This window comes from Pelobates fuscus, chromosome 2 (genome assembly GCF_036172605.1).
Source record: "Pelobates fuscus isolate aPelFus1 chromosome 2, aPelFus1.pri, whole genome shotgun sequence".
In the NCBI taxonomy this organism is placed as follows: Eukaryota; Metazoa; Chordata; class Amphibia; order Anura; family Pelobatidae; genus Pelobates; species Pelobates fuscus.
In genome coordinates this window covers 276,271,991-276,299,170 of record NC_086318.1, presented here as the reverse complement: position 1 = coordinate 276,299,170, position 27,180 = coordinate 276,271,991, and the positions used below count along the sequence as shown (strand labels likewise).

General features: G+C 39.9%; 1 protein-coding gene across 3 annotated transcripts in view; it reads right to left on the bottom strand.

Moving 5' to 3' along the window:
* The window catches only part of TRIM67 (tripartite motif containing 67), a 1,164,837-nt gene that overhangs the window by 694,509 nt on the left and 443,148 nt on the right, over positions 1-27,180 (bottom strand). For 2 of the 3 annotated variants that reach the window (XM_063443397.1, XM_063443399.1), the window contains exon 5: positions 13,607-13,760. In XM_063443397.1, coding sequence (XP_063299467.1) covers positions 13,607-13,760 — 154 coding nt within the window. Of the gene's footprint in view, positions 1-13,600; positions 13,761-27,180 lie in introns of all 3 variants that reach the window. The other variant, XM_063443396.1, reaches the window with a different exon arrangement.

Sequence of the window (27,180 nt, the reverse complement as noted above, 5' to 3'; positions counted from 1 at the left end):
AATCCAGTATAAATAATTATATATATTAATTTTTTGAACAGCAGTAGCATTTTAAACAGCAATAAAGATAATAGAGATATGATTTAAAAATAACATTATTAGACAGTTGATGTACTCATATTTGGTTTGATAAGTCAATATATCAATGAACGACGTTTAGCAAGGTAATAATTAATTGCCAGAATGTTATTTAATTTAAATTAAAAGAATCTCAATAAAATATATATCTAGATAGACTGGATAGACTATTAATATCAAATTATAAACTATAAATAATAAACAATAATTGGTAATGCATGATAGAGATATGCTAAACTTTATTGCTCTATAAGTCATATTTTGATTATATTTAAAGGGGCATGTATGTCTAAAAAAATGTAAAAATCTTAAAGTTTAAAATCTAAAGAAGGAGCTTAGTGGAAGCAAGTCGAATCATATCACCTTTTGAATAGTGTCAGAATTTACTATGTAAAGAAATAGAATTATCTAAATATTTAAGTACAAACTTCCCTTATATTAAAAGTCGTTTAAAAGGCTTATAATCATTAAACTGGAGGTTTAATTTATACCCCCCCCCCCTTTTTTTTTTTTCTCTCCCTTTCTACATTATAGCATATGTGGGTTTACTGGTTGCGGTTAATCTGAGGTGTGAAGCTGAGTTGATCGTACCATGTATCTTGAGATATCTAAGCTTACCTAGTATATCAAGACTATTAAGATTACAGGACATAAGTTATCTCGATCTCAAGTTATAACTACGGTTAGAAATATTATACATGCTAAATAATTATATTCAGAGGCAGTAATCAATAATATCTCAACTAACTATTAAAGTTAATTACTTTAAATAAAAAAGAAATCAAATAAGGTACATATTTATTATTCAACATAGCATAATTTTTATTAAAGGATAAGGCGCACTAGAGATTAGTGTTTTATAAGACCTCCCTTATGTAACAAGATGTTATAAGGTATATTAACTAATGTACGCTCTTGGTTGTGATGTATTATAATGCATGTGTTATACTAGTTCACCATATTGTGTTCGGAATATTATTATTAGGATGTTGAGTATTTTTTTTTTTTTATTATTATTATTTTTTTCCTCTCTCTTTTATCTCCTTATCTCCTCATTATGATATTTTCAATGAGAACTTTGTGAATTAGCTAGGCCCGGGACTGCTTATCGCAAAACCGGATCCATTTATATTTTCCCCCAACGAAGAAGTGCCAATAGTAGGGCACATATCAGTATAGTTGACCAAATTGGGTCATTCCCCCCCCCCCCCTTTTTTTTTTCTCGCGCATTGATATTTTGGCTAGCATAGTTAAATAAGTCAAATTGTTTATAGTAAATAAAAGCATAATGAAATTCTATACACATAATGTTAGAGGTTTAAATATACCTCATAAGCGATATGCCCTATTGAAAGAACTACGTAGCTTACAAGCAGATATAATTTGTCTCCAAGAGACACATTTTAAACATAGCTCTACATCTTCAACCAAAAGTAAAGGAGTCTCAATATTGGAGAGTCAAGCATTGGCTTTTGATCAAATATCTGTCCAATTAGACCCGCAAGGCAGATTTATTATTCTTATCTGTATATTAAATAATACTGCTAAACACAGATCAAATGGAAAAACATAGCGTTTAACTGTGTGAGAGTAAATGAGGATATATAGTTAACAATTGGCCACTCACAAATTTTCAGATGTAAAAAAGCCTTGAGTGTAATCTTTTTCTTCAAAGTTTTCTATGTTCATCCTCACACTCCCATCAGTAGTTTAGAAATATTTGCTCAAAAGAGAAAATATATATGGAAAAATAAGGTGCAATTCCAGAGTAAAGTAAAAAAGAGATTTAATAACTTACATATCTGTTAAAAACAATAAGCATATCACCACTGGGCGTCCTACGTGTTTCGTCCTAAGATAGGACTTCCTCAGGGACTTGATGCATCAATGACAGCAAAAAAACAAGTGTATAAAACACCAGGAGAGATGGCTGGAAACAATCCCAAAGAGTCAACTAATACGGGTGAGGAGGAATTGTACAAGGAAATCAGACTATAGGGAGCAGGCTAGGCACCTAAAAAATAAATTCATAGCAAAGAAATATGAATCCACCGCGTTAGACAAAGAAATCGAGGAAATAGAAAAAAAGAATAGGAAAGATCTAATGATATCTAAACCCAAAAAAATCCCCAAAAAAGATTATAATTTTTTTTTCATCACACAATACAACACGCAACATTGGAAAATAAAAAAGATCTTCAATAAACATTGGAACATTTTATGTAGAGATCCCATATTAGGCAAAGTGCTACCAAAGAAAACACCAATGATTTTTAGGCGAACAAGAAATCTAAAAAATATACTGGCACCAAGTTATGCATTAAAAATACAACGAAAAGGTAGACCATCTAACATCAACGGTTTCAACCCTTGCAATACTTGTAAAGCATGTAAAAACCAAAAATACATACAAAAGAAAAAATTTACTAGTTCTACAACAGGAGAGAAATTTAAAATAAAATCCAACATAAATTGCAACACTAAAAATGTAGTGTACATGCTTCAATGCCCATGCGGGAAACAATATGTGGGAAGAACCTGTAGAAAACTTAAAGAAAGAATATTAGAACATCAAAACAATGTAAGAAAAAAATCAATTAAACATATAGTACCTCTGCATTGCAATTCTTGCAACCAATTTGGTGGGCAAAATTTTTCCTTTATGGGCATTGAGCGTGTAGATCCCTATTGGAGGGGAGGAGACCTGACCAAGAAACTCTCGCAAAGAGAAACATTCTGGATAAATAAATTAAGAACACTCCAACCTTGGGGTCTTAATCTAGATATTGATTTGTGGAGTTTTTTTGAGGATTAAATGGGGTTACACATGCAATGTTTCTATAGATATTGCACTTCTCCTTTTTTATTTCATCCTTTCATGCACTTTTGGCCAATATTTAGATTGGGGTATTAATTGAGAAAGCCCATTAGAATATTCTTGTACAATACAACCTATTATTGACTTTTGCCACCAAAATATAATTTAATACCCGCATTGCCACTAAAAGTTGGGGGCTTATATATACATATAAAAAAGTCAAAAAATAAATCATAAGAAATTTAAAAAAAGAGAATTCTATTGATGGAAAATACTCAAGCACTGTAAAAGGGTGAGATGAAGGGGAGAAGTGTTTTGGTGTATATACGAATATAAAAGGGTTTCCACCTCACTTAACCACTTATACATTGTAAGAAAAGTAGAGCAATATTAAGTTGTCTGTTTGATTTGCCTGTTTTGTACACATTCTTAGGATGGGGAACGAAGTAATTAATTAATATATATGGAATACACGGAGCATTATACTCTTTAACATAGATTTCCTTCTCCATCTGGAATGTATCAGCTTTAATGTACATACTTGTTTTACTGTGTCTAATTTCATTTTATAGATTGGGATCATACAGATATGTATAAAACGTATGTACAGTCCATGGTTTATATTATATATATATATATTCTATAATTATTGATATATTAATTTTTTGTAGTTTAGAATAGGATAATAAGGGATACATTTTCGTACCCATAAACATATTGTGCTATCCAGAGCGATCCAGAGTTTTTTAATGTCTTTCCCCCTCATGTGCTCTTATTCACTTTCATGCCTCCGAGAAAAAACTACAAATTGACGATCACTACCCACTTCCGGGTATGTGGAACGCACGCCTGGAACGCAGAAGACGTGCGTGATGACAACATCCCGTTCAAACAGGAAGTGCCACCTGAATAGTGAAGCAACACCGTCCGAGAATGATTGAATGATGAACGCTCGGAGGGGATGTATAAGAACTTGGGGGGGGGGGGAATGTTTTATACACTTGTTTTTTTGCTGTCATTGATGCACCAAGTCCCTGAGGAAGTCCTATCTTAGGATGAAACGCGTAGGACGCCCAGTGGTGATATGCTTATTGTTTTTAACAGATATGTAAGTTATTAAATCTCTTTTTTACTTTACTCTGGAATTGCACCTTATTTTTCCATATATATTTTCTCTTTTGAGCAAATATTTCTAAACTACTGATGGGAGTGTGAGGATGAACATAGAAAACTTTGAAGAAAAAGATTACACTCAAGGCTTTTTTACATCTGAAAATTTGTGAGTGGCCAATTGTTAACTATATATCCTCATTTACTCTCACACAGTTAGACGCTATGTTTTTCCATTTGATCTGTGTTTAGCAGATAACCCCTACTCTATTTTGTATGCATGCTGAAGACAAGAGGAAGTCTTTGGGGACCTTTTCTGGATACTTCACCTTATACAGGGAAGCTCCATTTTTTGTAGACTAATCACTGTTTTCACTGGAGTTGTGTTCACATATTTTGTTTGTTTGCATATATTAAATAATACTACTTACACAATAGTTCATTGTTATTTCCCAAACAAAAATCAGGTAAGCTATATGTCAACTCTTTTAGAAAAAATTGAGAAAGTTCAAACAGGTATCTTGATAATATGTGGGGATTTTAACCATATAATGGAACCTAATGCAGACTCAACAGCTTTACAAACACATAGTATATATATAAAGTGGATAGCGCACTGAAGACCCAAGAAAGTATATCAGGGTATTTTTATACAAATGAAAAATATACAATACATATACCCATAAAGCAGATCTTTGTCTTGATGTCTATTTAAATGAGCCTGTATTCAAACTGGCTCAGGTATATAGGCATGAGTAGGATATACAGGTCAAATCCTTCAGTGGGTATGTTCCTCCCCAATATGATTGAATATGGGAAATCAGAGAACAATTGTGAGGAAAAAAGTTTTGAACATTTATTACAAACTGAATAATAAAATCTTACATTGAAGAAGTATGGGTTCAACACAACGCGTTTTGGCTAGATGCCTTCATCAGGTGCATATAAAACATATCCCCCTTGCCCCTTCTTTTAAAGCCCACTTTCGCGGCAAAAATCCATTAAGCCCCGCCCACATTCATTGTGTCGCGTCACTTCCGGTCATACGAACTTCCGGTTTCGGCTGTTCCATCTTTATTATCCTTCCGTCCTTTTAGTGTCCCAGGAAGTGTCCCACTTGATTAAAAGAGGTTCCCTCTTAATGTTTACTCATTTAATCAGTGCTCTGCAGTCATAATACCGGAAGTACTCCGGCGGCCATTTTTGAAGTGGTATATATATAGAATGTGTATGGGCAAAAGAGACATAGAGAGAAATATATATAAAAAATTAAGTTATCCAATTACAAATGGAATATAAACATGAAATATTAATAGATATACTAAAAAAGTGTGTATATCCTCCACCATCATTTAAAAAGAGAAGACACAATCAAATATAATTAAAAATCTCAAAGTCAATGTTCATTCCAAGAGGGGATAAGGTGTCTAGCTCAAATATCCACCTCATCTCTGTTTTATTAAAAAGTTTTATAAAATCACCCCCCCTCCATGGTTTTTTAACTTTCTGTATGCCAATAAAATATAAGTGCTTGGGATCCCCATTATGTTTTTGTGCGAATTGTGCAGAAACAGAATGATTTAAAATCGTATTTTTAATATTTCTAATATGCTCCCCTATTCTTGTTTTTAGTGGTCTGGTGGTTCTACCAACATACTGCAGTCCGCAGCTGCATGAAAGGAGATAAATGACATTATTTATATTACATGTGATAAAAGAATCAATTTTGTATGTTTTTTTGGTAGTATAAGATGTGAAACTATCTGTCTTTTTATTCTTAACTATAGTTTCTTTGCACGCTTGGCAAGTTCCACAGTTAAAAAAAGCCTTTTAATTTAGAACCTGAGGGGTCACCATCTGTCATTTCTTTAGTTATACAGCTTTTGGTTAAAATCTGTTTAAAATTCCAGGCTCCCCTATATATAATTTTAGGCTTCTTTCCAATAAATTGTTCTAAGTCTTCATTTTGTTCTAAAATGTGCCAATGTTTGTTTAAAATCTTTTTAAAAATACTACTCTGCGACTTGTAATTACATATAAGCCGAAACGCGTTGTGTTGAACCTATACTTTTTCAATGTAAGATTTTATTATTCAGTTTGTAATAAATGTTGTTGTTTTTCCTCACAATTGTTCTCTGATTTCCCATATTCAATCATATTGGGGAGGAACATACCCACTGAAGGATTTGACCTGTATATCCTACTCATGCCTATATACCTGAGCCAGTTTGAATACAGGCTCATTTAAATAGACATCAAGACAAAGATCTGCTTTATGGGTATATGTATTGTATATTTTTAATTTGTATAAAAATACCCTGATATACTTTCTTGGGTCTTCAGTGCGCTATCCACTTTATATATATATACTATATATTTTTTGCTTTATGCTTTTCTGTGAAACTGTGTGGTTGATTTCACTGTGGTTTTAGCAGCACATTATAGCGCCATATTACCACCACCCTCTTTTTCTTTATAGCTTTACAAACACATAAAAGGAAAAAATCCCTGTACTTCTCTTAACAAAACATTAGCTTCATACGGTCTATATGACATATGGAGAACGATCCATCCAGAAGACCGAGAATACACACATCATTCACAAGTGCACAATACGTATTCACATATAGATGGATATTTTCTGCCCAGTACACATTTGGATTTGGTTAAGGGTTGTGAGATCGGTGTTACAGCAGAATCTGATCAGAACCCAGTTATACTCACCCTTTTAGATTCATATCAATACAAAGATAAAAACCCATGGAGATTAAATGAACAGCTGTTTAATAATTCCACATTGAAAGATAAACTACGCAATGAAATACAGCAATATTTTGAGTATAATGACAATGAAGACACAAACCCGATGGCACTTTGGCTGGCACATAAGTCTGTAATTCGGGGCACATTATTGAGCAGAGCATCGTATATTAAGAAAACAAACCATAAAACATGAATTAATTTACTAAGGAAATTGCAAGACTTCCATAGAATTAACCAAGTAAACCCTACTCAAGCTTTACAACAGCAAATAAAGTCTGTCCAACAAGACATCAAATCAATCCAATTCAAGAAAGCTAGTATAGCACTGAAAAAACTTAGAGCGACATCATTTTCATTAGGAAATAAGGCCACAAAAGTATTAGCGCAAAGAATACGAAATAAGCAGGCCCAGACAAGAATCCCTTTTATCAATACACATCTGGGTCATAAAGTCATGCAACCTGTACAATATGCAATGCTTTTGCTCACTACTATAAAACATTGTACAATCTAAAAAATCTGAATTCTCAGTTAATACCCACGCCAACATCTACCCGCTCATATCTGTCTAAGATTGCTTTCCCAAAAATAGCGGTAAACCAGTTAGAGAAGCTTTGTTTACCTATCACTATAGAAGAAGTCCTCAAACAAATAGATAAGATGCCGAAAGAAAAAGCTCCAGGGCCTGATGGCTTTACCAATGTATACTATAATATATTTAAGAAAGAATTAGCCCCAGCTCTTACATACGGATCAGGTAGGATTTGTGACCGGCAGACAAGGACAAGATAACACTAGAAAGGTGTTAAATCTATATAAGATATTACAGATTACCAAGCAGGAAATTATTATTTTTATGATATTTATAAAGCGCCGTCAAATTCCGCAGCGCTTTACAATGGGTGGACGAACAGACATGTAGTTGTAACCAGACAAGTTGGACACACAGGGCCCTGCTCAATGATCTTACATGCTAGAGAGAGTGGGGTAAAATGACACAAAAAGGTAAGGATAGTATTAGACTAGTGACAGTTGCAGAAGAGGAATCAGTTGGGAGCTATTAACAGTTTAATTGATACGCTTTTATGAAAAAGTGGGTTTTTAACGATTTTTTTAAGGAGTGGAGACTAGGTGAGCATCTAATGGAGGAGGGAAGCGAGTTCCACAGGAATGGTGCAGCCCTCGAGAAATCTTGAAGTTCATCTATGCACTACACAAATTAAAAATTATAAATATTAAATATATAATATTAAATTATAATATTACATAGTGCAACAATGAATTATGCACCCTTGCCTTGACACACTAAATTACTGACTTCTCTCCCTGTTGGTCAGAGAGACTGGTGATAGTGGAGTAAGTTACATCTGGAGGACAGGATCCTTTATAGAATTATAAATTACCACAACCACCCGGGTCGAAAACAGTTGGTACTGCCACATAAATACCGTGGGATGGTCATGAGAGCCCTCCATTATCAACTTGGGCATCTCGGGGTAGACAAGACATATGGTCTACTAGACCGGTTCTATTGGCCTAGCTTGAGGGAGCATGTAGAACAATATTTAAAGGCCTGTAGGAGGTTTATTAAGAGAGACCATGTCTGTGAGAGCTGCCCCCACGGGTCACCTGAGGAGTACAGAACCCCTAGATCTTGTGTGCATGGACTTTCATTGTATTGAAAATGATGCCACAGGGATTGGAAATGTGCTATTAGTAACAGACCATGTTACCACATATGCTCAGGCTTTTCACACTTAAGACCAGAAGGCTGTAACTGTAGCCAAGGTTCTCTGGCAAAAGTATTTAATGCACTATGGTCTACCCAATCAAATTCATTCTGACCATGGAAGAGACTTTGAGAGCAAGTTGATCAAATAACTGCTGGATATGTTTCAGGTTCAGGTTCACAACACCCTATCATCCAGAGGGTGATGCACAGCCTGAGAGGTTTAACAGGACTCTCCTAGACGTGTTTGGGACTTTGAAACAAGTAGAGAAGCGGTCCTGGAGTAAGTATGTGGAAGCCATGGTCCATGCATACAACTGTACAAAGCATGAGTCTACATGATTCTCTCCCTACTTCCTAATGTTTGGAAGGGAAACCTGACTTCCAATAGACGTCCGGTTGGGAGTACTTCCAGTATGTGAGGAATCTGAGGACCCTCAAACAAAATCTTCTCACGCTACAGTCAAATTGGAGGAACGGAACATAAGAAGGTATGATACCAAGGTGAAGTACCTGGAAATTCAAGCAGGCGATAAGGTTCTTCTCTGGAATTTAGGACTACCTGGAAAACACAAACTGGCTGACCTATACCCTACTCGAAGTTGTGTCCAAGCTAAAGGGATTGCCAGTGTACAACATCAGAGGGCCAGAAGGCCGTTTTAAAGCTTGGCTGTGGTTCCACATAATGTTAGAACCCCTCCTGTGTCACACAGTTCTCAGAATTTGCATTCAGAAAGTCCGTAATTTGTACCTGGGACCAACTTTAGAGACTCTAGTTGCATGGGATAGCTAGGGCCTCAAGCCACTGGCGAACTCCCCAACGGCCGGGCCAGATCCAAAGCACAGCCAGAAGACCACCTTCCTCAGCAAGATCGGAGACAGAGCACGACCTTGGTTTCTGATCATATGGAAGATGCCAGTTATGCTCCCTTGACACAGGCAGCATCTAAAATGACCATGTTCCCACATGCATTAGCTGAAGTGGTAAATGCTAATCATTCTCTGTTTTAGAGCAGTTGGCTAGCTAGGATTTTATTGTATTAGCAAGCACTGTTATTTTAGGATGCTATATATGTTATGTTAATTGCTGTTCTATTTTTTATCGCCTCCTGGCCAGGACTTGCCAATGGAAGGCAAGCATTTTTCAAGAGGGAGTATGTAACCCCTCTGCGATTATAGAATTCTGGTTCCAATGTACCCTGCAATTTTGTGAGTTTACTGTCCCACCAAGCCTGGCCCGGACCGTTTTGGAGCTGCAGCAAGGAATTCTATTTCTTAAAGGCACAGTACGCCTAGCCACAGAACCTGTTTATAAGGTTCGACGGATCTCGTTCCACTTTCTCGATATTCAAGATGGATTGTGAACTCCTGTTTGCCTTGAAACCTAGAACCTACCCCAACGACTTTTTCAAGGTCCGTTCTGCTATCAATTTACTTTCTGGACGGATTAAGGCGTGGGCATACCTGAAGCTGCAGGAGAATAGTACTGTCTTGTACACCTGGGAGTCGTTTACGTCCACAATGGACACAGTGCTTTGCTTCTAAGAAGGATACTCCCAAGCCTGCTCAACGTACCCGCAGATCTCGGTTACCTAAAGAAAAAGACTTTGTACATAAATACCAAGTTCCCACCCTGTTTTTTTAATGTGAACCCGCCTCCAGGGACCTGCCATGTTACCCTTATTATACTAAAGCTAGCCGTGAAACTCCATTGGACAGAGAGGAACCCATGGAGATCGGATTTACTAGAACTAGGTTGCCTCCCAAGGAAAGAGACCGTAGGAGAGTCAATGTCCTGTGTCTATATTGTGGGGAAAGAGTGCATTTCATCTCTCTCTGCCTAATTCGTCCACCAAATCTATGAATAACCTTGTGTGACGAAACCACATTGTATTGGAGGAGCCTGGTTGCCCGCCTGCTGCCTTTGGACTATGGCCCTGGGAGATTGGGCCCTTTACAAACAGTGTTCGGCCCTTTTATTACTATGGGAGAAGAATTGACACTTTTTATAGGGCACTTCGGATGCAGCCGAAGTGCCGAAGTTACCGAAGTGCCGGAGTTTCCAAAGTTGTCGAAGTCGTTGAAGTGACCGGCATCGGACAAAGGACCACGTGGCGGCGGCCATTTTAACTCGAACACCGCCGACCCGTACCATCGACTTCACTTCGACACTTCGACTAAAGTCGAAGTACCGGCCATACTTCGAACAGGACTTAGCCGTTTTTATGCTAGAAAGTGACCGACCACACAGCCCAAATCCATGGAACTGTTTTGGGCAAGAAAAGGTGCTTGCGGTCGGTCATAAAAGGACTTCCGTGTAACTTTTTATTTACTGGAGGGATTTGTATGATTTTTGAGAGTGGTTATGTTTAAAGTATGCTGAGTCTGAATATGTGATTGTTATGTGGATACGATGTATGGTTGTAAAGTTATAAAAGTTATGTAAAAGTATATTTTGAACTGTACACATAATGGGATTAAGTGTCACACTAAGGGGAGGGGATGTGTGGGAGGTAGCGTCTATGTTATTGGTTATTTTATGCCTCCCCCTGGGTGTGGCCTGTATGTGTACTCATGTAATGAAAACCAGGCTGGGTGCCCGGCACCTCAGACCACTGCTTGACCCTCAACACGGAGCCTTGTCTCGTTCTTGGGGGGGATTCACTGTATGCTGTTGGAGATTGATTGCTAGGAGTGTAAGCTGATGTCTGCTTTTCCTATTCGTCTGCTAGCAGCTATTCGTGAGGTTCCAGCTTGGAGTGCTATCTTATTCCCTGGTATGCAGTTCGGGAGTTTGATGCATTCACCTATATCCGAATTCGTGAGTTTTGATGTTCTGCAGTAGCTGTGCCTTTCTGAGAAAAGGGGATTATCGCCTAATCGGATTTTAACCCCTCATATGCTGAAACGGTCCGTAACACCTTGAATAACCTATGAATCCTGCCTGCCCAAAGGAGCACTACCTGTGGATTGCACCTATGCCTCCAATGGTACCAAGATCCGCAGAAAGAGATTTGGAAACATTTGAAAGGGCTTTGAAATCCGAGAACTCTGCTCCTGGTGATGCACTTAAGGAAAAAAGTTCAGAGAAAATTACTCCTGGGATCAAAGTACTTACCACCTGCACCAAATCTATGAATAACCTTGACCTCTCTCCAGTAGTACCCGAAACTGGTACTATAAAGTCCCAGGCTGTAAAGACTATTTTAGTGATACTGAGACCGAAGATGAGGAGTACTATTTCCAAGAAGAGCCTGTTCACTCCCAGAGGGCGTTCTTGAAGGGGGGGTGCTGTCATGATTCCCGCCGCGACATCCAGACGAGGTCGCCACAGGAGTGCCCAGTAGGGGATTTGAACCAGGGTACTTTGCAGTCCTGGGGCTGTTATTTTGCCTCCGAGCCACCATACAGCTCAAAATATAGCCAGAAGTCTATCTTGCCTTGTATCTAGCACTGAGGGCTGGACGTTATCTGAGACTGCTCCTGTCAATCATGGTTCACCTGTGGCTGATCAGTGATTAGCCAGGTATAAGACACTGCCTCTCCCATATTGCTGTTTCGTGTGCCCGTGTTCTCCTGTTGATTCCTGACCTTGGCTTGCTATTTTGTGTAGCCTGACTTCTGGCATCCTCTGACCTTGGCTCTCTACTCGTTTATCCTGATTTCTGGCACCCACTGACCTTTGGCTTACCCAGGACGATTCTCCTGTTTATGTCCGTATCTGTACTGCGACTTGGAGCATCATCCTGCACAGACTCACAGACCAGGTGAGTTCTTACCTGACCACCTTGGCCTGTGTTTAATTGCAAGGGTGAGCATATATCTGTGCTACAGACTCCCAACTAAGGTAAGCCGTGACACTGAGGAGCTAAATCCTCTTTCCCTGGGCACACTGAAACTGACCACATAATCAACAGACTTGGGTATCCAGTTTTCTGATCAGTGGGACACTGCAGTTTACTTCAACCATATTGTGGAATACAGAGGCGGCTCTCTGTTTAGGCGGCCGCCTAATGCCTCCAACTTGCCACCTAAATCGCAGAGGGCAGACTGAGGGGGCCTGGCGCCTTGACTGGTATGCCACCGGGTGCGAGGCCGCTCCTGGCGGCCCGGCCAGCCACAGCAGACACCGTTTTTTGCGAGACACAAGGTCTGCAGCTCTGCTCACTGCAGCTCCGCAGCATGTCGAGCATGCAGAAATGGGTCACTTTGCAACTGAGGAAGACCCAGGAAGATTGAAACATGTTGTGCTGGATGTATATTTCTATTTGTTTTAATTGTTTTACATTATTTTATTTAATAATAAATTAAACAAGTTGTATTATTCTTAGAAGATTTTTTATATTGGAATGTGGCTCCCTGGCCTGGGTGAATATACCTGGTTAGACAAATCTGACTGCCATTCTGAGGTCAAGAAGGGATTTTTCCTAGTCTGCAAAATTGGAAGTACTTCCAACTGGGTTGTTTGCCTTCTTTGGGATTAACAGCAAAAAGGGAGAGGCTGAACTTGTTGGACACATGTCTCTTGTCAACCAACACACTATGTGTGTCTTTGCATTTTAGAGCCAATTTCTAGCAGGCTTTGACAATTATGAGTTTCCAGTCTGGGACATACCCATATCAATTACCTTTATGTTATAAGACATAATATTCCCCATGTGCCAATTATCTATATAATTTCATCTCCTGATTATAACCACTGTGTGTGCTTTCACCAATTTCTATATATTCTGTTTTAATTTTTAGTAAGTGTAAGGGGTGACATTTCACTTTAGTATGTTAAGCAACACTGAGTTCAGTATAAGATGTCTATTTCCTTAATTATATTATATTTTTAACATTCAAATTAAATCCAAATAAAATATAAGGCACAACATATTGCAAAACAATTGAATGAAAAAACAAACATTTTTTTTTTTACTTTTAACAATGAGCTATACATTTTTTTATAAAAGAGCTTGTTTTTATTGTATTAATATTTACATATTTAACCTACCAGCCCATTTCTATCATGATCCAGCATTTGACCTTTTCATTCTTTTACCTACATTTATGAAATGTTAACATGAGAACAAGAGAATGCAAAATAAGTATGAGCTCACCCTTACATTTCATCTGAATAAAATCCAGCTGGTGAATAGCTTGCAGTAAAGGATCACTGTCCAAAGTGAGATCAAATTCCGGGGACACTTTTGGTTCAAGAGCTCCTTTCACCCACTGTTCTTGCGATCCTTGCACCCGCTTGATCAAAGCATCTGAAATCTATAAAATGGCATATATACTAAAATCTGGTAGTTGTAAGCTTATCTTCCAAAAGTTTACAAGATATTTGAAATGGAATATATATAACAGATTTGTAAATTTATTAATATGTGATAGGCATAGTTATGCTTAATCTGCATTACTGTAGTCCACACTAGAAAAGGAAGCCACACTCTTATAAACAGTAATGGTTAAACAAGGGATGGCAATCCCTCAATGTCATGTAGTCAAAAGAGAAAGATGGCAAAGGCACTCCTTCAATTCAGGCATCTTTATTGGACATGAACAGACATTACAACATTATGGCCAAGAGCAAGGATTAACTCTGGGCTAATTTTGCACTTGGGTACAACCTTTATCGCCGTGACGGATTGCACCTAAACGGGAGAGGGTCTGCAGTGCTAGGGGATAAAATGGCTGGAAGGTTGGAGGAGATTTTAGGGGTGGGGCTGAGGGACATAGTAATCTACAAAATGGATACAGGACAGAAAGGAGATGGGTTTTAGCTCAGTACAAGGAGGTGGAGATAAGGGAAGGGGCAAGATCAGAGGAGGTCCGTAATAGTAATAAAAATTCACATAAAGTACAAGTGACTCATGTTATTAAATGTATGCTTACTAATACAATAAAAACAAAATGGGGCAACTAGAGGCAATAGCATACACTAAGCAATATGACATAATAGGCAAAACAGAAACATGGAGGCTGGGCAGTTAACTTCAATGGTTTGACACTATTCAGAAGGGTTAGAAAAAACAGGAAAGGTGGTGGGGTATGTTTGTATGTCAACCATGAGTTAGCCCGCAGTCCTTGAAAGGGTGAGCCTAAACAGCAGAGGGTGGCATAGTATGCCCAACCATCCTCAAGTCGTCCTGCCACCCTGTACTCACCTGGACCAGCGATCCGTGCCGATCCCGGTCAGGGGGAACTGCCTGAAAGCCCAGCAGTGCCCCTGCAGCAGATTCAGTTACTCCGGCCCTCCAGGGAGAAAAGGTGGGAGGGGATTTATATAATCTCTTTTTCAATTATGAGTTCCTGTCTAATTAGGGATAGGAGGAACCACCCATTTTTGTGCTGCCATGGATATGGCCAGAAAATATATATTTCCCTGAGGAAAAGAGAAACTCTTGAAAGCTTGTCTTTGAAATATTATGTTAGTCCAATAAAAAAAGTATCATTGCATACTGCAATACTCTGGTATTTTGGCATCTTATATATCTCACACACACACACACTTTTTTTTCCTATATATGTATAATATATTGTAAAATAATTAAAGCATTTTATAATATATTATACATATATAATGCATATATATGATTTTATTATAAGTGTACTTTGTGATATATATACACTGCTCAAAAAAATAATGGGAACACAAATATAACACATCCTAGATCTGAATGAATTAAATATTCTTCTGAAATACTTTGTTCTTTACATAGTTGAACAAAATCACACAAAAATTCAAAGATGAAAAACACATTTTCAACCCATGAAGGTCTGGATTTGGAGTCACACTCAAATTTAAAGTGGAAAAACACACTACAGTCTGATCCAACTTTGATGTAATGTCCTTAAAACAAGTCATAATGAGGCTCAGTAGTGTGTGTGGCCTCCACGTGCCTGTATGACCTCCCTCCAATGCCTGTGCATGCTCCTGATGAGGTGGCGGATGGTCTCCTGAGGGATCTCCTCCCAGACATGGACTAAAGCATCTGCCAACTCCTGGACAGTCTGTGGTGCAATGTGACGTTGGTGGATGGAGCGAGACATGATGTCCCAGATGTGCTCAATTGGATTCAGGTCTGGGGAAAGGGCGGGCCAGTCCATAGCATCAATGCCTTCGTCTTGCAGGAACTGCTGACACACTCCAGCCACATGAGGTCTAGCATTGTCTTGCATTAGGAGGAACCCAGGGCCAACCGCACCAGCATATGGTCTCACAAGGGGTCTGGGGACCTCATCTCGGTACCTAATGGCAGTCAGGCTACCTCTGGTGAGCAAATGGAGGGCTGTGCGGCCCCCCAAAGAAATGCCACCCCACACCATTACTGACCCACTGCCAAACCGGTCATGCTGGAGGATGTTGCAGGCAGCAGAATGTTCTCCACGGCGTCTCCAGACTCTGTCACGTCTGTCACATGTGCTCAGTGTGAACCTGCTTTCATCTGTGAATAGCACAGGGCGCCACTGGCGAATTTGCCAATCTTGGTGTTCTCTGGCAAATGCCAAACGTCCTGCACAGTGTTGGGCTGTAAGCACAACCCCCACCTGTGGACTTCGGGCCCTCATACCACCCTCATGGAGTCTGTTTCTGACTGTTTGAGCAGACACATGCACATTTGTGGCCTGCTGGAGGTCATTTTGCAGGGCTCTGGCAGTGCTCTTCCTGTTCCTCCTTGCACACTTGGAGTTACATTGTGTTGTTTAAGTGTTCCCTTTATTTTTTTAAGCAGTGTATATAATGCCAAAATACCAGAGTATTGCAGTATTGCAGTACACAATATTTCAAAGACAAGCTTTCGAGAGTGTTTCTATCTTCCTCAGGTCTTTATTGATTAGCATTAGACGTTTACTCTACCTTTTTAAGGTTGTTCGTAGCATGTGTAAATTTGGCTATTAACTGCATCGATTCATAATATATAATATTACACTTACAGGTGAGCTTGAGTATTTAAAATAGAGATAAAAAGCTGCGCCACACAAATCAATAAAAGAGATAATAGAAATAATAAAAAAATTAAAAAAATATATATGAAAAAATAATAAAAATAGTCCAAATGAGAGAAATCCAATAAAAATGAGTCTTAACTGGATGTATCTTCTTCAAGATAAATTTCTACAGTAGTGTAATCCTCGTAGTCCTTCCTCAGGTAGTCCAATGATATGAAAAGATAAGACAGATATCCAAAATAGTGTAGTATATTCTTAGAGATATGATATATAAAAAAAGGAGAATAGTAGCACTCACATTTAGTAGAGCTATAACCAGCTCTAGCGTAGAAAGCGTACAGCGGTACAAATCCCCGCTTATGGGATACACTGCGATTTTTTTCTTTTTCTTCAGAAGTAGGTGCCACTCAAAAATAATATAAAAAAAGAAACCAATAGTGTTCTCTGTATAAAAACAGGATGAGAATAAAATATATAAATGAAATGGTACTCACAAAGGTGGAGCAGGCTGACTGCTCCTTGGTGACAGCGTAGGTGGAATAATCCCCACCAAGGATTTCTTGGAGTCCAGTAGTGTAAAATGCTAGGTGATGAAATGTATATCAGGATTCTTGGCACAAGCAAAATAGTGACCAAAGAAAACTTTTATAAAATATACAATAGAATATCCATAAACGCGTTTCGCCTAATAATGGCTTTATCAATATGGGTTCCATATTGATAAAGCCATTATTAGGCGAAATGCGTTATTTCTATTATCTCTTTTATTGATTTGTGTGGAGCAGCTTTTTATCTCTATTTTATCTATTTGTCTCTTAAGGGTTTTGAGGATTCCCTTTTAAAGTTGCTGCCTTGTTTTGTTCTGTTTTAAAGCGCTAACCCTTTATACTCCTTTTAGAGCTTGAGTATTTGTTTTTTCTCTCTCCCTCTCTGTATTGTTTTTAACTCCTTAAGGATGGCGGGCATGCTATTCCGTCCTTGGGGACCTGGCTCTAAACGCTGGCGGGCGGTATAGCAAGTCCCCGCCATCCTATTTACTTACCCGCTCACCGGTGATCCCGGTGGGGGAACTCGGCTAGCATCCCAAGACGTCCCCCTGCTGCTGTTCCGGCCCCCTTGGGGCATGTGATCGTGAGGTCCTTGCGAGGACATCACAATCACATGGACGGAATAGCCGTCCACAGCAGTGCCAGCAGGGGGAGTGCCTGGAATGACAGGTACTCCCCCTGCTGCCTGTAAAAAAAAAAAAATAATAAAAGTTTAAAACAGTTTAAAATACAATTTATTTATTTATATATATATACACACACACTTACATATACACTGTCTAAGTGTATTTTGATATATATATATATATATATATATATATATATTAATATCAAAATACACGTAGAATGATATTGATTAAATATATATATAATATAAAATGCATAAATATGTAAATACGTTAAAACATTTCAATAATTACAAATAAATAATTAAAATATGTATGTGTGTGTGTGTATGTATGTATATATATATATATATATATATATATATATAATGTGTGTGTGTATGTATGAACTTCAAAAGATGGTCCGCACTCCCAGGCTCCATTTAAAATGTAACTTTTATTTTCACATCAACAGTAAAAAATAGATGCCAATGGTCAACGTTTCAGTCCCCGATCGGGACTTTCCTCAGGATATATATATGTGTAATTTCGTTTATATTAATAGATCGAAAAAAATTATATATATATATATATATATATATATATATATATATATATAAACAAAATAATCCTTTAGGCACCTTTAGGCACATTGGTGGATATATATATATATATATATATATATATATATATATATACATATATATCACACACTATATATATATATATATATATATATATATATATATATATATAATCAATAAAAGCAAACAGTATTATGACATTCACAGTTAAAATGTCATGTAGAACTAAAAAAAACATTTCTTATTTCCTCCCATTTTTTTATATTTTATTCATATTAAATTATGTTTCATAGCTAAATATTTTATGTTAAATGAAAGCCATGTTTCCCCTGAATAAAATTATATATAATAAGTGTGGGTGCACTTAATATGAAAGAGGTGAATTACGGTTGAACAGACATGTAGTCATATTCCAGGTTTTGTTTACGTTTCATTTTGATCACAACGTGTACATTTGGCTCAGTCCTTAACCCCTTAATGACAAAACTTCTGGAATAAAAGGGAATCATGACATGTCATGTGTCCTTAAGGGGTTAAGGGGTTAAGAGATTGATTCAGTGTGATTGGATAGAAAATCAGGATGACTTACAAGCTTTGAGAAAAAGGGTGAGATCCTCAATATCAAAGTGAACTCATAGGTATGCAACTAAATGAAAGTTGCTTTTTCTCGCGCAAGACAAATGGAATTATCCATAAATCACATGTCTCAAAAGAGGAAAAACAAACAACTTGTCTTAGGGAAGTGAAGAGTGTTCTATATTTGAAAACCAAATATGAGGTTTGCATTAATTAAATATATGGTTATTTTTATACAATGCTTTCATCTACTATTAGTCACTTGAAGAACTAGTGATACCGGAGAAACTGACGGAAGCCAAGCACAGAGAGATGGACACAGGTTTCTTCAGGAAGGAAGAGATTCTTTATTCGGTTCACCGATCGGGACTCAGAGGGACTAATGTCACCAAAATACAGCAAGTTCTGAGCCCCGGACAATAGTGCAGGCTCCTTATATAGGCACATAACTCCTCCCATATTAAGCTCCACCCGCACATTCTCTTGACCAATCAATACAAATAAGAATTAACTTCCTGCTTGACCGCATGGCTTGTCCAGCACAATGGAGGAGGGGAATACTACATCCTGTATTCTTGCACATGCTCCGTACACTACTGATCGTTTGCTATTGCTTGCCCTTCGTCATCTATTTGAAGACAGCAATTGCTCAGGTTAAACTTCCCACATACACCTCCCTCTACTGCCAATAGGTAATCCAAGGCTAATCTATTTTGGTATACTGCTGTCCTCATCCTGGTATTATGCTTCGCTAGAAGATTGAGCGCTTGTGAGGTCTCATTAGTAATCTTATAATGCGGTTGAGCATATAAATTGGGGTTCTATAACCAAAGGTACCATCCTCTGCCCACGTGGCTGGCCCATAGTAATCTATAATACGCTGGGGAGGCCATTCATCATCTTCCCAGGCGCCTATCTCTATGGGTCCCCTTTTCTTCCTATGATTCACATCATACACTTTAACACCTAAAGTCTCACCTGTTTCGATAGGTAACAAGAAGAAGGATGGTTTGAGCATACCCAACACACATGCCCCTTCCCAGTCCTGTGGCAACTCCGAATAGGCTTTCTTACCACAGATCCAGTAGAAATTTGCTGGGGCTCTCCAACTAGATGTGATGGATAAATCAAACCATACGTCCTTTAAATTGGCATATCTTGCAAACGGGTTAGATGGTTCTGAGACATTTGAAGCCGACCACCAAGTTGTATTCTTTGTATCATCATCATAAGCTTTTTGCCCTAGACAAGTTAATTCTCCTACAGAAGTATTATACATCATTCCTTTCCTCGCTATGCAAACATAACCTATGATGGAGGTCTTTAATTTCCACTCAGATTTACCTCTAACACTCATATGATAATCGGCTTGTGAAGATATTAATTGTTCAACTGCCTCAGAACCAGACATTACCTCCTTTGCTTCCCAAGGCCACTGGTCTCCCATGTTAGTACCTCCACACACATAGCAGTTGGTAACATTAAGACTACCGGCAATACTTTCAGCTAAATCAATGAACAGGTTTTTAGCGTTATGGGGGATCTTATTATCTATACTCATTTCTTCATAGAAGGAATGGTATACCTGATGAGTCTGGGAAGTTACCGTATCAGTCTCTATCCCTATAAATAATATTGTCCCAGGGTCTAAACCCGTCCCATATATTTGAAACCCAAATAAATTACCATATTTATCTAAGAACTTGTCGGGGTTATTTATAAGTATATGGACTGGATTGCATTCCATAGACTTACAGTATGGATTGGTAGGCAACTTAGTCACAATCATGTCCTTGTCTGCTGTCTGTCCCCAAGTTGCCCACCCCACACAAGACCAATATGGGCAAAAGTTATAATCTCTATTTGGGCATCTAGGACTCACATACTTATTTTTACTGCTGGGACAAATATATTTATCGTTAGACCCATACGTTCTCTCCCATCTAAGATCCCCACATACATTCCACGGCTTTCTACCACTTGATATCGCCTTACACGCATCAAATAGCAGAACACCCGAAGAATATACGGATTCTAATACCGTTTTGTTAATTAGGGTCCCCTGAGGATCTCCATTCCTGAGAGTCAACCAAATTGTACGGGGTTGATACTCTGGACTGAAGCACTTAGGTTCTCCTACTCCTAAATGGCACACACTATATTCTATATTTAAGTATCTACATCTTGATACATCTCCTTTACACTCGTATTGTGAATGCCATATTAGGGTCTGGGAAATATGCTAGTTACCTGTTCTTGTAGTCTTAATGCATACCTCACAGCTAGGAGTGTCGGTACCTCTACCTTCCTGAATATAAAAATACACATATAAAAACATTATCAGAAACACATCTTTCGTCGTCATCCTCAGTCTTCGTCCGTGCGATGGCACCTCAGCTTCCAGGATGTAAGGGCTGCAGGGAATGGAGTTCTGCTCGTCTTCACAGGGGTCTCTTCAAGACTTTTCCTGACTTTTAAACTACACGTTGGTGAGCGGACAGGCTTTATTATGGCCTTCTCACTCACTTACCAATCTCTGAAACAATAAAATTTGTAATCCACAAAGTTCCTCGTCACTCCGACTGAGTCGTGCGCTTTAACCGGATCTTGCAGGGATTCTCTGGATCTGCTGTAGCTTGCCAAGAATCGACTGCTGCTGGTTTAACCCTGGAGTGATATATCCACGGAGTCACTTCGGCCACTTTTATCGCTGTAGGGGTAGACAAAAGAACAACATAAGGACCTCTCCACTTGGGCCCTAACGGTACATTATTCCACTCTTTAATCCACACTTGGTCTCCTGGGTGGTAACTATGAACTGGGGGATAAATATTCACAGGTAATCTATCTTGTACCCATTTCTGTACCTCCTCCATAGTCTTACCCAACTCTACAACCTGCTGCCGGGTAATTCCTTCTCCCAACTGACTCAAATCCCCCCTTAAGTTACCAAGTACGGGAGGTGGTCGCCCATACATGATTTCAAAAGGAGAGAGGCCCATCCTTCTGGTAGGTGTACTGCGGATTCGCAATAGAGCTATGGGCAAAAGAACGTTCCACTTAAGTTGGGTTTCCTGACACATTTTTGCCAACTGGTTCTTAATAGTTCTATTCATTCTCTCTACTTTACCAGAACTCTGGGGTCTATATGCCGTATGAAGCCTCCACTTTATACCAAGCATATGAGTCAGTTGTTGTAGGCACTGATGAACAAAAGCTGGACCATTGTCCGATCCTATAGAGCAGGGTAGTCCATATCGGGGTATTATTTCTCGTAACAGGAACCTCACAACTTCTCCTGCTTTCTCTGTACGAGTAGGACATGCTTCTACCCAGCCTGAATAGGTGCACACAACTACCAGTAGGTAGCGATGTCCACCAGATTTAGGCATTACTGTATAGTCAATCTGTAGATCGGACATGGGGAGTCCCCCCATAAACTGGACTCCTGGTGGCTTTACTGGTCCTTGCCTTGCATTATTTTTAGCACACGTTACACATCTTCGTACAATGGCTTGAGTCAAGTTGGACAATCTAGGTATGTAGAAATGTTTTCTGAGAGATTCTTCTGTACTGTCTCTCCCAGAATGTGTCCCGTTGTGATAGTTTTGGACAATTTCTACCGCTAGTGATGCTGGAATGACTATTCTCCCATCTTCTAACTGATACCATTTGTTCTCCAAATACTTTCCAGGTTCAGTCTTTAACCACTCCTCTTCTTGAGCTGTATAAACTGGAGTCCATTGAGACAGTGGAGTTGGTATAAGAGCAGCTATATGCTCCACATATTCCTGTCTTTCTGATTCAGCGGCACGCTTAGCTGCATTATCTGCCATCTGATTTCCTTTGGTTACATCACCATCTCCTCTCAGATGCGCCCGACAATGTATAATACCGACTTCTTTCGGTTCCCACACTGTTTCCAATAGTTGTAGGATTTCAGCTGCGTACTTGATTTCTTTGCCTTCTGAATTCGATAGTCCTCTTTCTTTATACAAAGCTCCGTGGGCATGAGTGGTTAAAAACGCATACTTGGAGTCCGTGTAGATGTTTACTCTTAAACCTTCAGCCAATTGTAACGCTCGTGTCAGTGCTATCAATTCTGCCTTTTGTGCTGATGTTCCTTTTGCCAGTGGACGAGCTTCTATCACCTTGTCTATTGTTGTTACTGCATATCCTGCATAGCGGATCCCTTCTTTCACATAACTACTGCCGTCGGTGTACTATTGAACATCGGGGTTCTGGATGGGAAAATCACGAAGATCTGGTCTACTTGAAAATACTTCATCCATCACTTCCAAACAATCATGTTGACTTTCAGTAGGTTGTGGCAAAAGGGTAGCTGGATTTAAGGTATTAACAGTTTCTAAATGCACTCTTGGGTTTTCACACAACATTGCTTGATACTTGGTCATACGGCTGTTACTAAACCAATGATGTCCTTTGTAATCCAACAACGTCTGTACTGCATGTGGAACTCGTACATAAAGTTCTTGACCCAGAGTGAGTTTATCGGCTTCAGCTACTAGCAGGGCGGCTGCAGCTACGGCTCTTAGACAAGGTGGAAGTCCGCTGGCCACTGCATCCAGTTGCTTAGACATGTAGGCAACAGGTCTTTGCCATGATCCCAAGTACTGTGTCAATACTCCCACAGCCATTCTTCTTTGCTCGTGTACATACAGGTAGAATGGTCGTGTGTGATCAGGTAGACCTAATGCTGGGGCACTCATCAAAGCCTTCTTCACATCTTCAAATGCCGTTTGTTGTTCTTGAGTCCATAAGAAGGGGTCGTGCTCTGTACCTTTGATAGCTGCATACAGAGGTTTTGCCAGTATCGCGTAACTGGGAATCCATATCCTACAGAAGCCTGCTGCCCCCAAGAATTCTCGCACTTGTCTTCTATTCTTGGGTGTTGGTATTTGGCACACAGCTTCTTTTCTCTCTGGCCCCATAATTCTTTGACCTTCAGAGATATGGAATCCCAGATATTTGACAGTTGGCAAACACAACTGAGCCTTCTTTCTAGACACCTTGTATCCTGCCTTCCAGAGAATGTGTAGTAGATCGTGCGTTGCTTGCTGACATATTTCCTTTGTAACTGCTGCTATCAACAAGTCATCTACATATTGTAACAATACACACTCTCCTGGGATGGACTCGAAATCCAGTAGATCTTGACTTAGAGCTGAACCAAATAGGGTAGGTGAATTTTTAAACCCTTGGGGCAGTCTTGTCCAAGTCATTTGGCGTTTTGAGCCCGTCACAGCGTTTTCCCATTGGAAAGCGAAGATACATTGGCTTTCTGCGGCAATTCGGAGGCAAAAGAAGGCATCTTTGAGGTCTAAGACTGTAAAATAAGTAGCCCCGCCCGGAATTAAAGCAAGCAGGTTATACGGATTGGGTACAACTGGATGTATACTAACAAACGCATCATTGACTGCTCTCAAGTCCTGCACAGGTCGATACTCATCTGTACCGGGCTTTTGAACAGGCAGCAATGGGGTGTTCCAGGGGGAAGTACAGAATTTTAGGATACCATACCGTATGAACTTATCCAGATAAGATTGAATGTTCTTCTTAGCCTTCTGCGGGATGTGATATTGCCGTAGGCTCACTGGATAAACCCCAAGTTTTAGTTCGATTTTAATAGGTGGAATATTGCGGGCCAGTCCTGGTGGGTTGTTCTCTGCCCAAACTCCTGGTATGTTGAATAAGGATTCATCACTCCTAGGGTTTTGGCTAGTCAACGCTGTATAAAGTCGCCACTCTTCTTCCTTTGGTACGGATAATGTCATAATACCTGAAGGTCCATTAAACTTTAAGGATGCTGTTCCGTTTGGTAGGAACGTAATCTGCGCTTGTAATTTGGATAGCATATCACGTCCCAACAATTGGAATGGACATTCAGGCATGTAAAGGAATTGATGTTTTACTACGTGGCCTCCCAATGTACAGAGTCGACTTTTAAGAACCGTTTTTTCAGCACTTCTTCCAGTTGCTCCTATTACGGTAATAGTTCTTCCAGATGGAGGAGCAACTAGGTTAGTCACCACCGAATGTTCAGCACCAGTGTCGATCATGAATGCACTCCTTTTTCCCCCTATTGATACATCGACCATAGGCTCCGCTCGACCAAGGGGGATGGAGCCCGGTCGGTATCAATAGTCCTCCATGACCGTGTCAGCCAATCCTACAAAGTCCCTACCTTCTCTATCACGGGACCTTTGCGCTGCTGGATAGTACCTGTCTTCTCTTACACTTCCTCTGTTACCATTACTCCCTCTATTACCATTACTCCCTCCGGGGCCTCCACTACCTCTCGCTCTGCCTCTAAAGTTTCCATAACCTGCCCTGGGTGGGTCTCTCTCATACTGCTCTCTTTGCGGACACTCGCTTCTCCAATGCCCTTCTTCTCTGCAATACGCGCACTGATTCCTACTCAGGGGCTCCCTATTCCACCTACTATCGCCTCTATCTGGGCCCCGTCTATCTACGCCTGCGATTGCTACCGCTAGCATATCAGCCTTTTTACGCATCTTGCGCTCTTCCTCTTTCTTACTTTCTGACTCCCTATTCATGTACACCTTATTTGCTACCTCCATTAGTTGGGTGATGGACATTCCTGCAAACCCTTCTAACTTTTGTAGCTTGCGCTTAATATCCCCGTAGGCTTGGCTGACAAAGGCGGCGTTTACCATTCGGGAATTATCAGCGTCTTCCGGATTAAAGGGGGTATACAAGCGGTATGCCTCCAATAATCGGTCATAAAAGACACTGGGCGCTTCATCACTTTTCTGAATCACCTCAACTGTCTTCGACATATTAATGGCTTTCTTCCCTCCGGCTTTCATGCCAGCAATTATAGCGTCTCTATAGGCTTTTAGTTGAACCATATCTGCGCCATTAACATTCCAGTCGGGATCGGTATTAGGATAATGTGTTGCGGCCCATGCTGCTGGATTGGCTTGATTTAAAGTACGGGCTTCATCCTCTAGCGCTTTAATGGCCGCTTGGTTAATCCTAGTCCTTTCCTCATTATTGAACAATGTCATTAATAACTGCTGGCAATCAGCCCATGTCGGATTATGTGTCTGAACTATCGAGGTGAACAGATCAGTCATAGCTTGTGGTTTCTCAGTGTACGAGGAATTGTGGGTCTTCCAATTCAAGAGATCGGTAGTCGTGAACGGGACATATACGAAGACTGGGTCAGCATATACCAGTTGACCTGTGGCATCGAGATATGCTGACCCAGGATTCAAACGAAGAGGCATCTGGTAATGTTTGGGTTGTTGGGTACCGGTCAGTTGTCTGGTTAGTATAGGGCTACGTGGAGGGGCGTCGGTTATGGGTTCCGGTCGGGGGGTAGTAAGGCGTGGGGATGTAGAGGCTCTATTGTGGGTAAGGCCGGTGAATAAAATATTCCGAGCCGAGCTAGAAGAAGCTTGACCGGAAGTTTGAAGTGGCGCCAAATCAGGATAATCGGATCTAACGGGGGTTGGTTCCAGAAGGGGAGGTTTAGTACGGCGGGGGGTGGATTCTGAACTGGAGGAGGAAGCGGAAGCGGATGGGGACAATGGGGGAAGGGGTGTAGAACTTCCTGTACTCGTATCACTTCCTTCTACAGGGAAGTAAGGGGGCGGCATAGGGATCTCGGACTCAGGGGGCGTGTCCAAAATGGGCCTAACCATAGTCCTAGTGGACAAACAAGTCCTGGCCACCATGAGGCGACATTGCTCCTTGTGGCATATTTGAATCCATCTTGGCGAGTCGTTTACGGCCTGTCTCCAACAATCAATATATGGAAACTGTCCGTAAAGTTCAGGCCTACCTGATACAGCCACGTGTACACGCTGTACCAGAGTTGGATCCAAACTGCCACGTGGCGGCCATGCCGCAACCAAAGTAGGCCACTCCCTAGTGCACAAAGTGACCAAACATACAGGAGACATTTTAACCCCAAAATCACATGTTGTAAATCCCTTTTTAAAATTCTTTACCATACAACCTAAGGGATCCAAAATCGTCGACTCCGACGCGCCCATACTTATCAATGGAGCGTCGTTGACAACGAATACTATGCACACGTTCTATTCAACAGTCACACCCGTTTCTTCCGGCAACAGCACCACGTGGTACAGTTACCAAGTGAAACGTACACAATAACACAATAAACACTCAGGGAATTCCCGTACACGCACAGCTGTTACACCAGTCACTAAATAATCAATATTATGCCCTTTGGCGAAACTATACAGTCACCCACGCTATAATTCTCTATATATGAATTACCCGTCTATAACACACCCCAGTAACATCGTCTTTTACAAACAGCGGTTACAGTACGGTTAGCATAGGTCAAAGCACAATTTAAGGTCACAATACAATTATTAGTGGTTATGGTGTTAAACATGCAATAGACGACAATGAT